Raw genomic sequence first — 19670 nt, 5'->3', positions numbered from 1 at the left:
ATTGAATCATCTCGATATTGCTTCACACAGAATGTTGGATGGTGTCGGTTCCTTGTTCTCAGAATGGAGGACAGAAATAAGGGTTTCGATGTGTTTGATGTGCTATACGGCTGTCCTTCCTTGTGCTGGGAAATTGTGGTCGACTAGAACATTGATGAAGAGTGTGCCTGCTCTAGAGTTCCCATGCAGTCCAACATCGAAAAAAGAAAATGGATATTGCACGATTCAATCAGCTGTCCAAATGGAGACCCAAAATGAGGCCCCTTTCAAATTCTGTCAGGTGTTAACAACGTTGACTCATATGAGTACTTTGTATCTCCATGTTGTTTACAGAAATCACTCTGACGCTGTTGTATTTTCTACCAGCGCGGGACACAACACTAAACGCGAACGAGGCTAATGTACTCTTGTACCCGTTTCCTCTGCGACATAGAATTAGAACTCTAATCATTTACATACTCTCCAATGGTGTACATATGAACGAAGCTACATTGACATCCGACCATATATTGTGACTGCTTTACTGTTTTTTTTCAGGCTGTGTATAGCGTCCGGAATATTTTGAATTGTCCCCTACAGCAGCAACAGTTTCTGCAAAGATAGCTTAATTCAGAGGCTTGTACTCAATTGCAGGTTTAATGAAGATAGCAGTACCCCATGCCGTCATCGTAATTTCATCGCAGCATGTCAGTGTGGAATTGAAGTATGTTTTTTCGGGTGTAACAAAGTGTCTGCAAGAACAGAGACTACAATTTCTTTTGTTCTGAGGATGTTAAGCAAACTTTGTTTATTTGATCTCACGGAGCGTGGATTTTACAGTAACATTCGCTTAATCGCTTTAGCCATCAGGATTAGAGAATGAGAAACATTAAGGGAATAAGGCATTTCAGAGGGATATCCAATGTCGAGGACGTCAGCCATAGCGAACTAACTAGTCAATGTGTCACTAAGATGATTTCATAAACAGGATTGATTAGTTTATCTGTGATAGGCACCTTGTCCGACAGTCCATGGTACTATGATGGAAAGAGATTTCTGGGGATGGGTGTGACCTCAACCTGGCTGGACTCCCACATATTTTGGTATTTATGAGGACGCTGCGTGATCTGTGTTAGCTATTGTGGTACTATGAGTGGCGGAAATCAGAAGCAGGATGCAAGGGCATGCTACTGCTGATATTCTGTACGTGTCTGCTGGGACTGTAGCCGTGGCTAGAGTGCTGGCACCTTGCACCTAGTTCCTTGAGGTGAAACATCATTAGCATTCCCTGTGGTTCGAAAAGCCTTTGCTCCATAAGAGGTAGGTGCTGTCAGACATGGAGGGAAATGTTTCCGACTTCCGTACTAAATTCATAATATTGCGCGGTCTGGGAGTAGCCTCAGTTCTGGTTCTGAGTAATAGCTGCTCGAAATGCTTTAACATTCACTGCCATGATCCATGATGTATTTAATGTCTGTCTGTTTATTAAATTCAGAGTAATTCCTATCGTTTGAACCATGGGTTCTGGAACATTGAACACACCTTGACTAGTAGTGTTGCGACATGTCTTTTCCTGTGCGATAAACTGTACCTGCATCACTCGGCAGAATGATGTCATAGAGAGCACTGCAATTGTTTCCCTGTAGGCCATGCATCGTTACGCAAGAAGGAATATTCAGAGTTCACGAGCACTCATTCAGGAGGCTGACAATGCGGAAGACACCAGCAAGAATTCCTGAAAGCCGAAGTTGTGAACTCTGACCCCTTTGTCAGGGTTTCTGGAGGAAATGACGAAACATGAAAACTCAGGCAAATGAAGTCATCAATCACAGCCCAAAAGTGACGCTCTGCCACTCCAGACGGCTATGAGTTCCGGGGTGGAAGTACTGCAATTGGAGAAGCCCTAACAGTGTGTACAGTATGCTATGCTACACACTGTACTCCAGCTGATGACTATGAGATGGAGATCACTGGCAGCACAGGATAAAGCAGCCATTCACTTTCTACGGACTTTGCCACAGTAGCTGCAGGTTCCCACTTGACCTGAGGCCTGCATACGGTCAACTTGGTGTCTGCATCGCGTTGGCTTATCTGCTGCGAGATTACGTGCTGTGGCTGGCCAACTCCCAGGTGGGCCATTAGCTCGAACGTGGGCCAGATTGCTGCCTGACAATACTGTCACTTTCTGGATTGTGCAGGACTAAATTGTATTTGACCATCGCCCCGGCGTGGTGCGTGCCATCGTCATCGTCCTTGCTGATGCTTGAGGTTTTATCACGCCTCTCCATGTGGCCACTTTCAGTTGCGACCCATCCAATGGTGCCCTTCTGTCAGCCCCTGATTGCTGCTGAAGTCTACGTGTGTGCATCAAACACGGTGGCTGAAATGGCGACATACATCAGCAGTGGAGGAAGAATTGGGTTCTGACACCTCTACACTTTGGCGTCCGAGATTTTTCAACGTCAGCGACTGCCATTCCTTGTAAGGACACCTCGGATGCTACGTCATCGGCAGTTCCGGTTTGCCGCGATAACGGTAAAAGTGGGGTGAGTGAACGTGTTGTTTTTTTAAGAGTCTTCTGTTTCTGTATTCGAACATGTCAGGGGGAACTGATTGCCATAGGAATATGGAAGTGAGGTTTCTGAAAGCAGAAGGACCTGCAGATTTGTCTCAGTTCATACCCTCTCAGTCCATGAAGTTTCATTTCGTTTCCTCTTCCCCTTCTTGGTGCTTCACTTTCTGTCGGACACGGCGCTCTTCCCTGGATCAACTACTCGAGGTTTTATTTCTACTGAACTGATGCTTTATTACTCACATTCGGCAGGCATGTCAAGAAGGTTACAAAGCGTCAATGACACTGACATTCTTGTATTGCTGTGTGTTAATTACTGTATTTATTATTGTTTTGGTTTACAAATAAATCCATTTAGGACTGCTAACGGTCCCTAGAACCGTTGATTAATCTTCCTCTGAGCCCATTCATTTCCTGTGAGCTTTATCCGTGCTATAGACCAAGTGGCCGCGGTCCGCTTCTTCTGTATTTCCTTGCAATTGATGAACTCTAAATAAAATTACTTTCTTGTTTTTTATATCTTCTTGTGCAGTCCCTACGAATTTTATAATATTTTACATTTCCCCAATCCATTAGGAAGGCTCTGTCTTTGCTGAACTCTTGGTTTCATAAAACTCAGTTGTATGTCCTATAAATTCATCTGGTTTAATACTCTTGGAATGGGGGTACAAATTTAATCAGCATTCTCTACTGTTATTGTGAATGCCTGTGAATTGTCTGATTTCTCTGGATAAGTCAGCTACGCACTTTCGTCAGAGAACGGTCTAATAATATTTAGTTATGTTCTTATCAGATGTTGTTGATATTCTATATTTCCTTATAATATTACCGTTTCTGAAGCTTAGAGAATTTCGAATTTCATTATGGAACTGAAATTTTTCGGTTCAGTGTAATAGAAAAGGCACCTTTCGCTGTAGATAGTGTGGGTGAGACAGTATGTAGTTTCTATTCCTTTGTATTTAAACGCGTTAGCTTTGTTTTTATTTCCATTCTCTTGATTATATGACCGAGATAGTACAATTGTTGGACTACCATAATTTAAGCACATTTAGTTTGTTTGCATTTTAGTGCAATAATGGTGTCCCATTTATCTCTGCCATCTCAAAAAACTTTAAGTCCAGAGCGAAAATTTAAAAAAATCCATCAGGCAAATGTTGTTCAGCCGTAAGTGGTATTATAACGAGCATGCTGCATTTCTTGTAACGTTGTTCATAACGAAGATATTAACAGGAATACTATTTTTTAAGGCAGCAACGATTATTCTTAATTCGTAATCCACTCACTCTCCTCAACGCCTGTTCACAAGCTTATCATAGTGTACAATTCACGTAAATGTGCCGTTATTGAAAATGTAACACAAAACTGCGTTTGCCACTTCATTATTGACACAGAGTGGTGGTACACGGGAAACGTTAATTCGTCCATTTATTGAAGCTGATTGTAAACAAATGTTCGCTAGTTCAGGAGGGTCAAGGTCAGTATCTTTTTACACATTTAGTAACGTAATGTCTACATGAAAGACACACTGTGATACGTTTCTGAATGGGTTTTGAGGAACTTAATTAATCATCAAGTTAAAAATATTGGGTACAATTTAAGAGAGACCTAGTTTTGTTCATTTCTTCGTAATGAACAGAGTTACAAAAAGGGAAAGTGTTGGTAAATGTCTCCATGGTAAGTGAACCAAATTTTCTTGTTATACTTTTTATTTTGCTTTTGGACAAAAAATGTTTGTAATGCTCACGATAACTGGGCTACACTGCATATTCAGTACCATATGTATCACCATCATTATTTAGTACAACGAAAGACCAGTCCAAAGTTGCAAATTTTACTTTTTTTTAGTCTCTCGATGACTGGTTTCGGGACGAGACCCATTTTCGAACCATAATAACATAATCAAAGATGGTATTTCCGAAGACGTGAAAAGCGAGTCAAAAATGTGTAACATACAGTTTCAGCGCATACAGCCAACAGTTGTCTGTAAGAGCTACAACTGCCTCCTGCAGTTGCCAACAGAGCGAAGGATGAAGTTTTTGTTCTTGCAGCCGCTTCACAGCCTGATTTGGGATATGTGCTGGTGTCTGACATTAGTAGAGGGACGTTTGTTATTACTATTATTATTATTATTATTATTACTTACTGTTATGTACAGATAATATATTTGCCACATTGTAATATTTTTGTGTAAATGTAAGAAGAGCCTTGAAGCCATAGTCTTATCAGGTAAAGTAAATGACTAAATTATAAATAAATATGTGCGGTATAAATGATAAAATACTGCAAATATACGTGCATAGTAATGAATAGTGAATGAGATGAAACACAGTTGTAACGTGCAGTGTGGCTGGTACCTGTGGCGGCGCGTGGCGGCCTGGAGCGAGGGCGGCGGGGGCGGCGCGAGCGACGGCGGGCCGACGAGGCCGGCGTGGCGGCAGCAGGTGGTGATGTGACGACGCCCACAGCGCGATAGTAGTCGAGGAAGGCACGCGCCACGTTACGGCCCAGTCGGCAGTCTGCACCGCTCAGGAAAACTCGGCCGGAGCGAAAGTCCTAATACTAAATTGTTGAGGCTTTCGTGGCCACTTGTTGACATAGTGCCTGTTGTCTTCTTTCACAGGATCTTCGGTCGATGTTCGTTTGACATTTTTGAAAATTTAGCCAACACAAGTGACTGACATTACCAAAGAATCGCGTACCACCGGCTGCCAGCAACGGAGGTTGAATCTTTGGCTGTGCGAGCCACTCATGCTGGAGAAACGTCAGAAAAATCATCAAACGAATGCAAGCCTGAGACCCCAAGACAAAAGCCAACAACCAATACGTCGAAGGATCCAATCTCTCTTAATTGGCCAAATCGTTCGGCATTACATCTAAAGAATGCTAGTTCTCGAAATGTCCTCAACAGCGCTCCCCATCTGAGCTCATGGAGGATTCCTGTAACACTCTCTTACTTATCGGACCAACCGGTAAATATTTTTGACACGCCCCTGAACTGCTTTGATATCTTTCTTTAGCTTGACGTGGTAGAAATCATAAATACTCGTGCAGCACTCAAGAACTGCTCGCAGAAGCGATTCGAGCCTCGTTTCCTTTATATTTGGAGTATACATTTACATCATTTTTTCTAAATACTATTCTAATCAGTATGGCTGCTGCACAGTACAACGGTCAGTTCATTATAAATACCCTTCTCGTCCGTTTTTCGTGGATATATGTTTTGGCCCTTGGAATGGTATAGGCCGAGCATATCGGCCGTTTGACTTTCCATGGAGAATGTTTTATTCTTCTCCCTGAGCAACTTGAAACGTAACATAGTGAGTCTTCCCGATCGTCAATGTTCATTGTCTTTAAGATCTGGACCTCGACAACAGGTAACTGGCGACTTGAGAGACCTCACCATATGTTAAGACGATGGGAGGAAGGAAATGGTTCATTCACTGTGTAAGCTGACAACTTGAATGAACGCCAGTTTCATACCTTACATGAGGTTTTAACGCCATAAGAAGTAGACGGAAATGTCACCTGACATACTTTGGTGGTAGTGAGCAGATTTGCCTATCAAAACGTATAGTAGGTAAGGCCAAAAACGGATGACACTCGATTCGACGGTATTAACACACCAAACACGAATTCTGCATGTCAGTGAGTGAAAGGTGAATAAACTGCTCGAAGAAACGTTTTAGTTTGGGGGCAGATGCGAGTTGCACCATCACAACTCGCATACAACAATAGGGTTCTGACAAGAGTTGGTGACCCGCAGTGAGAGAGACAACGAGTGAGCCACGCAATACAGCGAGGGAAGCTGGTAGTGGCCAGCGCTGCCTGCGATGGAAAAATTCATTATAAAACTGCGTTGAGGAATTTTCATATGGATGTAAACAATCCAGATATACAGTCGATCATGTGAAAGACCTCTGGTGCACTCGTGAAGTACGCATGGAACTTTTAGGTGTCGCCGGCCGAGGTGGCCGAGCGGTTCTAGGCGCTACAGTCTGGAACCGCGCGACCGCTACGGTCGCAGGTTCGAATCCTGCCTCTGGCATGGATGTGTGTGCTGTCCTTAGGTTAGTTAGGTTTAAGTCGTTGTAAGTCCTAGGGGACTGATGACCTCAGAAGTTAAGTCCCATAGTGCTCAGAGCCATTTGAACCATTTTTTTTTTTTTTAGGTGTCAGGAGTGGGCACAAAATATGCAAGGGGCTGAAATAAACGCGGAAGGAGTAAAAGGGGTCCTTTACGTTTGGCGGGGTAGTTTCCACAAGATGTGAGAAACGCTCCCATTGGTCTGAAAAAGCTGTGATCAGAAGCACGAAAGGACACAGGTGGGGTACAGTTTGCTACGAAAGACACAATATCGAAAACTTCGAGGAATCTCCTCTGAACCAGCGTCAAGTGTAGAACAGAGCGCATCACGCTCTTTACGACACCAAAGGAGTAATTTTCATGTGAACACTGCGTTCACTTTGGCTGACACTGAGCTAGAAATTAGCTGAAGACTCGTTGAGCTCCGATAGCGGAGAAACGAAACAGCCACGTAGTTAATTGTTCTTGCAAGAACTGAGAGGGTGTTGAAGTATACGTACTGCTCCATCTATTCACGTGAATAATGCCATATTTTTCAGACTAGGGATTAATGAATGTTTTCTCGCCTAATGGGAAACGTAGGACAGTTTCAGCTGATAAAACCAGTAAAGATTTTTATTAGCTCTTTATACGATTTTCAGAGGGCGAGAACCGCACGGGATTAGCCGAGCGGTCTAGCGCGCTGCAGTCATGGACTGTACGGCTGGTCCCGGAGGAGGTTAGAGTCCTCCCTCGGGCATGGCTGTATGTGTTTGCCCTTTTGATAATTTAGGTTAAGTAGTGTGTAAGCATAGGGACTGATGACCTTATAAGTTAAGTCCCATAAGATTTCACACACATTTGAACATTTGAACAGAGGGCGAGAGCAGCCATGCAGCTGACAGCACATTACAGCTAATGGTGAATGCCACTCACAGAGATGTAAAATTATTGGATCACCAGCTGGCGTCCAATGTGAAAATGAGAAATATTGAGTAATCTTTTGCTCATTTTGTCGCAAAAACTAACCATCCTCCGTAGACTTGATTATCATCCTAAATAGTACCGAACTAGGAACCGGAAACAGATGATTTGTCGTAATGTTGACCACCTTAGACAAGTATTTCACTGTCTACAAGTTCGAGAAATCTTGTAGAGATCCTTCAATTCAAATCTGATATCGTTGTGTTCAGTGTTATTTATGCTAAACAGGACTTAATACATTATCTTGACGACTGCCCTGAAATTGTCATGTCAAAATCTATGTAGACCCGTGTGCTTGTTTGAAAACAACTAAGATATTAAACAAATTTTACAGCTAAACACCCATGTGCTCTGTCATAGGATAACGGTCCACTCCTAACCCCAGTAATTTATTCCAATGAGGCTAACGCAGTAACAGGGAGTTTTTACTGATGTCCAACGAATGTGAAAAGAAGTCGAGTGTCAGATAACGGCGACCTGTCAGGATGGCAACTGCTCTGCCACGTTGGCAATTAGTCAAATATAAAAGAGTAATTAAAATTTGGTACTAAGAAAAAAATTTATGATAATTTTTTTTTGTCTTTTTAGTAAAAGTAGTTTGTGCATGACCTTCCTGGCGCGCGCGAAGTTATTCACGGCGTTGTTTAGTTGATTAGAGTACCCACAAATTGTGATGGGTGTTGACAATGATGCGTTAATGTCATAAGATACTTTCTATGATATTTTGTAAACGTGTCAGGTCGTGTATCTTCATGTTGATTAGGGCTCAGGCTAGCGCAAATCGTGAAAGGCAGAGGTCAGTTAGACGGTCTGAGATGGAGGACGGGCGTAGATCACCGCATTCAGGGCAAGATCTTGATAGGACAGAAAATGATGTACAACAAAATGTATCGAATGCATGTCACGAAACCGAACGAAGTTACGATGCAGAGGGAATGGTGTCAGTTTCGCGATCGGTATCTCAGGATGGGAGCGCATAAGACCGAACAGGTGACGGATTTAGTGGTTCAGAAGCAGATTCTGAATCAAACGGGACAGTCTCCTACGTAATGAGTATGTGTAAGTACGTCAGCACTATGCACAGAAGTCGGTGAGACGTTACATGAAAGACGCGAACGGCAAAATTTACACCAAATGGTGACAGATGACGATGGCGAAGCGTCTGATAGTGCGTTTGCAATGTTGAAGCAACTCACTATTGTTGTCAAGCAAACAAGTGAAACGATGAGAACAGGCTTAGCAGACATAAAAACAGAAATTAATGTTAGATTAGCAGAGTTAAAAACAGAAACAAATGCTGCTTTGAATGCTCTCAAATATGAAACAAATCCTGGGTTCGAAAAAGTTCGCAAAGATCAGCAAAAATTGCGAACGGAAGTTAATAAACAGTTTATTGAAATCCGGAAAGAGGCGACAGACTCGCATGAACTAATTCAATCGCTTAAGGCCGATCAGAAAAATATGCGTACTGACATTGACCAGGTGCAGGGTGCTATGTCTAATATCAACAAAAAAAGTCGATAATTTAGGACGTAAGGCGTCTGGTAAGGCGCAACAAATCTTGGAGGAACTCTACGTCAGAAAAAGTGTCACGCAAGCCGCGTTAAAAAGATTCGATACACGCAATGTGAACATCGTCTCGAAAAATAAGCAGCAGTATGAACAGCTTCGTAAAGAACTGAAGCAGTGTATTGAGAACCGTACAGAAAGCAGTAATGAGGCGACGGAATCAGTAGTGTCATCTCACATAGTCGTGGAAAAAAAATCCAGAGGCAACCAAGTCCGTTATGCAATCTTCCGTGTCAGTTGCAGAAAAACAAAAAAGTCATGAGATTCCACTTGTATATCCCCAAGATATTGCGTGAGTATTTTACGATCCAAAACAGAAGCAAATGGTAGAAGTAAAGTTGAGAGAGGTGAGCGGAGCAGGTAGTGTGCGTTCACAGCAGACCCTGCGAAGGTACGCGAACGACGCGATAACAGAGCAGTTTACTGAGCCACAAAAAATGGTTCAAATGGCTCTGAGCACTATGGGACTTAACTACTGAGGTCGTCAGTCCCATAGAACTTAGAACTACTTAAATCTAACTAACCTAAGGACATCACACACATCCATGCCCGAGGCAGGATTCGAACCTGCGACCGTAGCAGCAGCGCGGCTCCGGACTGGAGCACCTAGAACCGCACGGCCACCGCGGCCGGCTAAAGGCCCTATGGAAGTAAGTAAGGTGGTTCATGATAATTCAGTCGAATTGATTAACCCAAAAACAGAAAAATAATTGGGCTTGCAGCGTGTGACTCACTTGAAAGTGTATAAAGGGTAAAACAGTAAATATTACTCCACAAGCAAAATTAGGTGTATGAAATATTCAGAGTCCAATGAGAGCAAAGTGAAGAATTCAAAGACTAGGGAAGCTAAGAAAATGCATACAAATAAAAAATTTTAATTTGTACTTATCTCATTAAAATAAATAGGTTAACTTTCTCAGGCTATAAAAAGAACAGCTGTGAGGGAAGAACAATAAAGGAAGAACTAAAGTAACTCTACTGCCGAGGAAATGTGTTATGGGGAATGTGCAGAAAGCAAGGAGAAAGCTAGAGGTTAGCATGTGGATATTTTGCCTAAATAATAGTAAATTCTCTCTTAACATGCAGTGTAAAGTAGGAAGAAAGACATTTTTGCTTTTTGGACGAATGGAAGCCAAGAAATTATGTGTGTAAAGAATTGTGTATAAAGGAAATATTCATTTGTGGTTTGTTTCGCAGTGGACGGTGAACATTTTGTTGAGGAGTTATTTTTGAACAAAATGAGAAGCACTTATGATTTGCTGAAGTTACCAAAAGTTGATAGTAAATGGAGATGTTAGGGAAATTGATATAAAAAATTGGTAGGAGATAAGAATTAAAAGAGAGAACGGAATTATGAGGGGAAGCGAGAAACATGTTATTTCTTGGAAGGATGTAGACAGAGGGACGTAAGTTTAACACAGGGCTGATTTCAATAAGGGGGGGGGGGGGAAGTAATATAAAAGATTACTGCTTACAATAAGGAGATAGGGATAACCACAACTAATAAAAGTACAAGCTCTAGTACAATGGAAATGGACAGTGAAGAAAGTTTTAAAAAGGAAACAAGAAATAGACATATATTGTATTTTGACGTTCTGTTACAGCTTTGCCGAAAAGAAGAGCTTGCAGAGAAAAAGACGCCGGAGTCGAAGTCACGGTGCGACGTTTTTATGGTAATATGATGTACCTGTGGTCAGAAAAAAAGAAAACCGACACACTAATACACTACCCTTCATTACTATCAATTTTCCTCTTACTGTTCATCGCGATGAATATGAGGAAACCGTTACCTTTATACTAATAGTGAAAAAAGTGAAAAAGAAAATGTACAAATAGCATGGAGTGAAAAGATAATAATCTGTTAAAAAAGATGTAAATTTATGAAGAGTATAACAAGGAGAATTTATGTGTGTTTAAATACGGAATTTTTGTAAAGTCTCTTAGTAGTTTAGTGTTTGTAAAGCTTGTAACGTATCTTAAGGAAGAAAAGGTTGCGATAAGATAGGTAGTAATGATATGTAAATTAGAGAAATTTGGGGATATAAGTTGAAGAAAAGTGTGCACAATGTTGTATTACACACGACGTCATAAAGAACGATGCATCATCAATTGCAGTCAGATCGACTGCTGAACTGAGTAGAACGGTTGGGCATGAGAGGAAGGCACCCTGAGTGTGGGTGCCAGGTACGTCAGCTTTCGAGATGACGAAATGAATTGTCTTTGTGAAAGCAACAGTCCAAGAGGATAACACCTCTGTGGAAAAGTATAGCGTTCTACGACGATTCTTTGATACAGTCGACATGTACCACGACGCGATTTTTATTCATGTGAAGTTCACATGAAATCTTCATAACAACAGTTTTGCTAAAGTGATAGATACTTAGCACTTAGCACTGCTGCTAACTGGTTAGAGCAGCATAAGGAGACATGATGGATGCCCACCAAACCGGAATGGAGGAAGACGTGTAACATCGATAAGGAACGAAAATTTGAATTCACCGGAAGAAGAAGAGGCGCAATTCTGTTACCCAGGACACAGAATGGCTGAAATTATCGTCATACCATACGGAATCGAGCAACTGCGGAACATGCACTGAATGGGAATAAGCAAGAACAGGATGGAAGGCTGTCCAATCTATCCTGAAGGACAGCCTCAAACAATAAAGGATACACAACGATTTGAAAGAAAATACCATAACAATGGATTATACAAAAACGAGGTTAAGATGGTCTTAAATCCCAATGCCCTATCCAGAGAAGAACGAAGACACAAGCGAGAAGGCAACAAGATGCAACAAGAACAGAAGATTCAACACAGAAAATAAGGAAGAAATAAGACCTGGACCAGAAGAAATCAAGAAACCTTTCTAAATCCTTTCCCATTTAAAACCATTACTGTATCTATCTATCAACAAAGAATCCAATTTCAACTGTTCTAGCAGTACAAAAGTCCGATATTCCTTATGGCAAGCCGGCTGTAGTAGCCGAGCAGTTGTAGGCGCCACAGTCTGGAGCCGCGCGACCGCTACGGTCGCAGGTTCGAATCCTGCCTCGGGCATGGATATGTGTGATGTCCTTAGGTTAGTTAGGTTTAGGTAGTTCTAAGTTCTAGGGCACTGATGACCTCAGAAGTTAAGTCTCATAGTGCTCAGAGCCATTTGAACCATTTGTACCTTATGGCAAATTGCAACACTTTCAAATGTCACACCCAGAGACGAGAGATGGCTATTAGTACAGAAAACGCGAGGCAAATTAACCATCGATGGATTGGCATAAAGATTCGAGGATTGATGAAGAATATAAGTTTTATGCTGCTAATAATAAATCTCTAATATAATTTCGCCATGGGTACATGCGGAATCGAACGATGGCCACCAAGCATTCACGATACACTAAAATCTTCTACAATCTTTCTCTCTGCCGACCGCCATTCCACACTCAGAGGAGACACGTCAAGGCACATACCGAAGAGGATACGACTTCAACGAACCACGTTGAACATATACGAGAAAAGACTGTCTTTGAGAGACTAGTATCAAATGAAACTGAAATTTTTTTTACACACAGAGTTTATTGTTGTTTAAAAATCTTTAATTTTTGAAGAGTTTTGTACAAGAAACAGAATTTTGAGAACAATACTTTTGAGTTTCTTAATCTTGACAGGTACACGATATTTTCTTGTATTTCATATTTTGACAACAAATCTAAGTTACGAAAACAAAATGCTGATATTTTCTTTGGAGGCTAAGATTAGAGTATGTAATGTGTTTGTTAATGTATAGATTATGTACAAAAAAGAGTTTTGCAATTTAATGCTGTTGATTTAATATTTGCAAGGTAATTAGTAGGATTGGGAAGTTAATATTTTTGTAAAAGTCAATGAATAATGTATTTCTTCTGTAAAGTTATAAAGCATTAGTTTATGATTTTTAAGGGATATAAATATCTTTGTGAAGCAAATTGTGCTTGTAAAGTTATGGGAAGGACGCTGTTAATTGTAAAATGAATTGATAAATTATTGTAAGAGATGAAACTTTCTTGAATTATAATTGCCATAGAAGCTATTGACAGACATAGAAATTAAGGTTGAGAGTAAGATATAAGTATTGAAAAAGGAGGGGATAACTTGAAATGAAGGTTTCCTTCGACATCAATACATCTCCATCATCATTTAACATAAGTCTTGATGTAAAAAAAATTGTCTCAAATTTAAAATATATGAGTGGTACAGACTTATAGAGATTCACTAGTTTGTTTAAATTTAAAATTAAAATATAGACAAGCATTGAATAGAATGAAAAGGCTTCATATTGTTTAAATGCCTGCCCCAAAAGCTGAATGGTCAGCGTGAAAGACTGTCGTCCTAGGGGGCCCGGGTTCGATTCCCGGCTGGGTCGGAGATTTTCTCCGCTCAGGGACTGGCGCGCCGGCGCCCAATGTGGCGTCGAATATAATAGGACCTGCACCAAAGCAGCCAGACCTGCCCCATAAGGGGCCTCCCAGCCAATGACGCCAAAAGCTGATTTCCATTGTTTAAATAATTGTATCAAATCAGATAATTAGTAAAGACGTATTTAATTCTGGAAAAAACATTACTTTAGTGCGGAAATAGGTAGTACATAGAAAATCAATAGCAGTGAAAAAACATACAGAGACTGAAAGAACACCTGTTTGAGTATGCCATATTAAAATAGAAATTTATCAATATAAATATAGAACAATTGCTACATTCAGCAGCTGAGAAAAATTTTGCACTGACTGGAATCAATTTCTCAACCGTTGATTGACCCAGCGCACAACTGAACATAGAAGGAGGTGGTTGTGTAAGCTGGCAGCTTGAATGAACCTCAATTTTGCACCTTACATGAGAATTTATACATTGTAATAAGTAGATGGATATGTCACCTGACATACTTCGGTGGTAGTGAGTAGGTTTGCATATCAAAACGTACAGTAGGTAATGCCGGAAAGGGAAGACACTCGATTCGGTGGTATTAACACACTGAACACAAATCCAGCATATCAATAAGTAAAAGGTGAAAAAAAGCTGCTGGAAGAAAATTTTTACTTTGGGGGCGGGCGCGAGTTGCACCATCACAGCCCGCATACAACAAATGGCTTCTAACAGGGGTTGGTGACCGGCAGGGAGAGAGACTACAAACGTGCAAGGCGATACAGTGAGGGAAGCAAGTAGCCTCCCACCGCTGCCTGCGATGGAGAAATTCTTTAGAAAGCTGCTTTGAGGAATTTCCAGATGGATACAAACAAGCTAGACACACAGTTGATAATGTGAAAGAACTGTGGTATGCTCGTGATGTACGTGCGTAAGTTTTAGGCGTCAGGAGCGAGCAAAAATTGTCCGATTGGCTAAAATAAACTTGAAAGGAGTAACAGGGGCGATATTTCGACGCAGTTTAAATGTACGCCCTTTACGATTGGTGGGGTTGTTTCCACAAGATGTGAGGAACGCTCCCATTGGTCTGAAAAAGCGGCAATGTGAAGCACAAAAGAACACAGGTGGAGGACAGTTTGCTATGAAAGACGCAATACCGAAAACTTCCAGGATTTTCCTGTGAACCAGCTTGAAGAGTAGAACAGGGCGCATTACGCTCTGTACGACGCCAAAGAGAATTTTTTGTGTGAACACTGTGTTCACTTTGGCTGACATTCAGCTGGAAATTAGCTGAAGAGTCGTTGAGCTCCGATAGCGGAGAAACGAAACAGCGTCATAGCTAATTGTTCTTGAGAGAACTGAGAGGGCGTTGAAGTATACATGCTGCTCCATCTATGCACGTGTATATTGCCATATTTTCCAGACTAAGGATGAATACATATTTTCTCACCTAACGGGAAACGTAGCACAGATTCAGCTGATAAAATCAGTAAAGATTTTTATTAGCTTTTAATAGAATTTTCGGGGGGCGAGAGCTGCCTTGCAGCCAACAGCACGCCACAGCTAAAGGTGAATGCCGCTCGCAGAGGTGAAAAATTGTTGGGTCACCAGCAGCTGTCCACTGTGAAAATGAGCAACCTTGAGTAATCTTTTGCTTATCTTGTCACAAAATTTAACCATCCTCCGTAGACTTGATTGTCATCCTAAACAGTACCGAACCTAGAACCGGAATCGGTTGATCTGTCGTAATATTGACCACCTTAGGCAAGAACTTCACTGTCTATGAGTAAGAAAAATCTTGTAGAGAACTTTCTACTCAGATTTGATATTGTCGTGTTCAGTGTTATTTACGCTGAACAGGACGTAATCCGAAACTCCCTTGAAGTTTAAAACTGTGTGCCGGACCAAGACTCGAACTCGGGACCTTTTCCCTTCACGGGCAAGTGCTCTACGAACTCAGCTACCCAAACACAGCTCAGGGGCGGCCCGACAGCTTTATTTCTGCCAGTAACTCGTCTCCTACCTTCCTAACTTCACAGAAGCTCTCCTGCAAAACTTGCAGAACTACCACTTCTGGAAGAAACGATATTGCCTAGACATGGCTTAGCCACAGCCTGGGGGATGTTACCAGAATGAAATTTTCACTCTGTAACGGAGGGTGCGCTGATATGAAACATTTTAGAACCTTTCACACGTTAAGCCACAATATTCGGAAGCGGCAGCAGCCAAAAAAGGGAAGCCGACGCGTGTGTGACATTCGTCATGTTTCTGCCCAACGTGAGAAGGCCGATGGCCAGCGGAGCTTGCGCAGAACCAGTCAGTACTTCGACAGATCAACGACAGAGCAGACAGGTAATGCTTCTAAGGAGAACAACGACCAATGCTGTTTGTTCGCAAATCAGTGATCAATGCACCAGGAACTGTCTGCATATTAAACTCACGTGCTTGACGTATCTGGCGATGCGGAGGAGTACGAAAGGGCAATGCCCGACCACGGCATTGTAGAGGTGAAACAATGGAAAGCCGGCACGTGTGTCGACATTGGTCACGTTTCTGCCAACGTTAGAAGCATAGATCAAAGACGGAACAGTCAGTCGCCGCCCTAGAAACGTCGCGACACTGGCTAAAACACCGAATAAACACCTCCGACAAACGGACGTGAAGTGGTCCTTTGTAGCGGTCTTTCGAGGGGAGATAAAAGACACGAAGAAACGTCGCCTGGACGGACGGACCGATGGTTATTCAGCGGACGTCATATTCGCTACCACTTAGCCGTTACGCTGCTCGACAGAAGAAGATGTCGGTACCGCATCAATAGGAAAACGCAGAAGAATGAAATTACATTGAAATCCAGACATTTAGTTGCTTACAGGCGTTGATAAATATCAAAGGGGACAGTTGAAAATGTGTGCCCCGACCGGGAGTCGAACCCGAGATCTCTTGCTTACATGGCAGACGCTCTATCTGACTGAGCTATTTTTATTTCTTTGTTTATTTATTTATATCCGAAAGAACAGATACCATCGTCATAACGCAGAAGTCGCCATTCGAGATGCTACCAGAAAGTAGTTACTAGGTGGCTGGTGAGGACGAAGGGAGTGCGGCCTCACATAATGGATCACCTGTGTACCTATAGGCTGATGAAATTCGCCAGAAGACGCCAAACCTGAGGGTCGCTGCCTCGATTCCGGGACGGAGCACCCAGCGCTACGCAGTAGCCGCTTGTTAATAACGCAACGACGAATTCACAATGAGAAGAAAGCGCTGCCGCCGCAGTGGTTCACTGTCACGGTACTGAGGGAAGAATACGCCGGCGTCGCGCCGCTGCGACAAGAGATGCCGTACCATCAGTCGTAACCGGAATCTGCAAGCTACGACTCCACGGCTCCTCAGCCGCTAGGAATTGAGCGGGTTAAAACATATTGTACAACTCAGTTTGTTTAAAGGGTCTTATGTCTCAATAAATGACTGTTAGTTAAATCATCAATGATTCACTCACACCTCACCCTCTGAGCTAGGGAAAGAGCCCACTCCACCGCCCCAAAGTTTCGTGTTTCCTCGGGCCATCCCTGACAATATAATGACCTTTGCTCCCGTCTATCACTGACGCTCAATATGTCACTACACCCCAACCCGTTTCACTTGTACAAAATTGAATTACCTGCGTTTCTTTTTATACTTCAGGTGATTTACTGGCAAACAATTAAAATACTTCTCTATATTTCTTTGATTCGGGAATTTCAGTTCTGATAGTTAAAATGATGACATTGTCTGCATAGAATTTATTTTAAATTTATTATTCCGGACTGATACCAGATCGCATGACCATATTCAGCGCCACACTGTTGGTACTGTTATGTCTCAAGAAAAGTGTTTAAAACATGGATTACGAACGTTCGTAGGTACACATTTGGCAATACACGTTTCATGTTGTGGAAAACTAACGGTGTCCAACTGTACGAACGTCCACAGAATCGTGAAGCAGAATATATTATCAGAATTTTCTGAACGTTCATGTAGATTGCCACCATTTCTTTTTAACAATGTGGAGCACGTATTGCCATACATTAACAAACTAATCTCAGGAGTACATGTTTTAAGGACTATTCACATGGCACAACGATAGTTATGATATGGCGCTGAAAACGGGTGTGTGGTCCGATACGGTTCTGGATAAAAAAATGTAAAACAAAACCTATGCAGCAAATTTTGACATTTAAATCATCAAGACAGAACATCCTTTCTTTCTTGCGTGATATTGAACGTCGAGAGCATACAAAACTTCATCTACTGCTAAATCTTTTTGTGCCTCACTTGGATTGTCTATGATAATTGGATCATTAACAAAGAGCATTAATTCTCCTAAATCATTGTAAGATGAAACGTTATTTACATAGAGTGTTTTTTATGTGTATGAAAAAGCGACAACATTTGGAGAATAGTGAAAGGAATCGAAGAGTGACGAATCTTTCTCAAAGAGACCAGTATTTACTAAACTATCACTACTTTTCAGCAGTTCACAAACGAGAAGTAAGATGAACTTAAAAATAACTTCTCGATACGCAAAATTATAGCTTTATAAAGAATTCATGTTGTCCGAAATGTGCACGAAAACCATCAGTTGGGAACCAAGCGAAAGAGGGTCGTCACTTCAGATACACCGGACCTTATATGGTATACCGGAGAGCGACAGTTGGTGATTGACTACAGCGGAACATGGTATACTCTCCTAATGGGTGCACTGCGTACAGCGATGTGCGATTGGACACTCGGGGTACATATATTGTCAGGAAATGTCGCGCTCGAGTGCCGATTCCCACACTCTTGCATGACAGCTTGTACAGGCCGCAGGCAGTTTCCTAGGGTCCTTCTTGTAAATGTGAAATCGTGACGTTAACTATTCACTAAATCGTTTCCTAAATAAAAAGAATCAAAAGGAAACTTAGTCTGCAAACCATAAATACCTACTGCAAGTGACGTTTTTGTACATATCGAGAAGTCACTCTATACGTAACGTGGTAAGTGGCGCCAATATTAAACCAAGTGGAACAGAATTAGAGATATACCTCCGGTCAGAATTGCGAGACCCATCAATAATTAGTGTAGTTCAAAACGAATATGTTTGTAATGTGTTCGGTGCAGTATGCTTGGGAAATCTCTGTAGGTCTGGCAGTCCAAGCTACTTCTGTCTTGCCACAGTTGTTACGTGTTGCTGTGCATCTCTCGTATCCAGTTGAGGCCTTTGACTGTGAAGGAAGGAGCACCAAGTGGCCGTCATATCTCAGGACTGCGACTGCCGAGATGTCGCGCAGTGTCGCGCGGAAATAAATGCGAACACTCACTCAAGGCTTTTGCAAGGTGCAACCCCCATCAGGTTGGCTGTCAGCTAGAGGCAAAAAGCAACTACTTGCTATTCTTGTCACGTACGATGGTGCGAGGAGGCATTCCTCTGGTACTACCCCGCCTGCGTGTCACAGGGCATATTATCTATACTTACAAACCACAATACGGTACTTCAGCATTTTTGCCTATAAGCCCAAATTTCTGTAATTTTTATTTTCGTGGGTGCTGCGCAAGTTTTATTTCTGAGGAAGTGATGTTTTATTGACTTGTTCTAAAAAGTTCATTCTCGGGTTTTTAAGGGTATGATTAACCGTGGGTTCGACATGTTTCTACTACTGTCTCCTACAGAACTTTGACGATCATCTCTGTGACTCACGCTAATGAAACAAGTAGGTTTTTTTTACGGAATGTTACCTCTTTCATCAGCCACATATGGTAAAGGTTCCGGAGTAACGACCATTATTCAAGAATCAGCCGGAGAAGTCTTTTAGATAATTTATTCTTTAACAAATGCCTCAAGGAATCAGTCTACCATCTACCTTCCCCATAACTAGATTTATAAGATCGTTTGTACTTACATCACTCCGGACTCTTAATCATTTTTGTGCCTAGCACTACTGATGCATCGGTTACAGCTTAATTAGTCAGCGTCGTGTATTTCCACGTATTAAATGTAGAGCATAATATTGCTTTCAAGATGGTTTGCCTCTAACTATTCCATTTTCAGCTTTCTCTTCTATGGTTAGAAGTGGCTAGCCAACTGAGCT

General features: G+C 41.9%; 1 protein-coding gene across 1 annotated transcript in view; it reads right to left on the bottom strand.

The window, feature by feature from the left end:
• Positions 1-4773: 4773 nt before the first annotated feature.
• The window catches only part of LOC124556047 (cytosolic carboxypeptidase 6-like), a 455209-nt gene continuing 440312 nt past the window's right edge, over positions 4774-19670 (bottom strand). Inside the window, exons 7-8 of the mRNA XM_047130080.1 lie at positions 4971-5067; positions 4774-4831 (exon numbers count right to left, since the gene is read on the bottom strand). Of these exons, the coding sequence (XP_046986036.1) occupies positions 4774-4831; positions 4971-5067 (155 nt within the window). The remainder of the gene's footprint in view (positions 4832-4970; positions 5068-19670) is intronic.

The sequence above is a fragment of the Schistocerca americana genome, chromosome X (genome assembly GCF_021461395.2).
Source record: "Schistocerca americana isolate TAMUIC-IGC-003095 chromosome X, iqSchAmer2.1, whole genome shotgun sequence".
Lineage (NCBI taxonomy): Eukaryota > Metazoa > Arthropoda > Insecta > Orthoptera > Acrididae > Schistocerca > Schistocerca americana.
The sequence above is the reverse complement of the archived record's forward strand: the minus strand, read 5'-3'. Positions and strand labels throughout refer to the sequence as shown.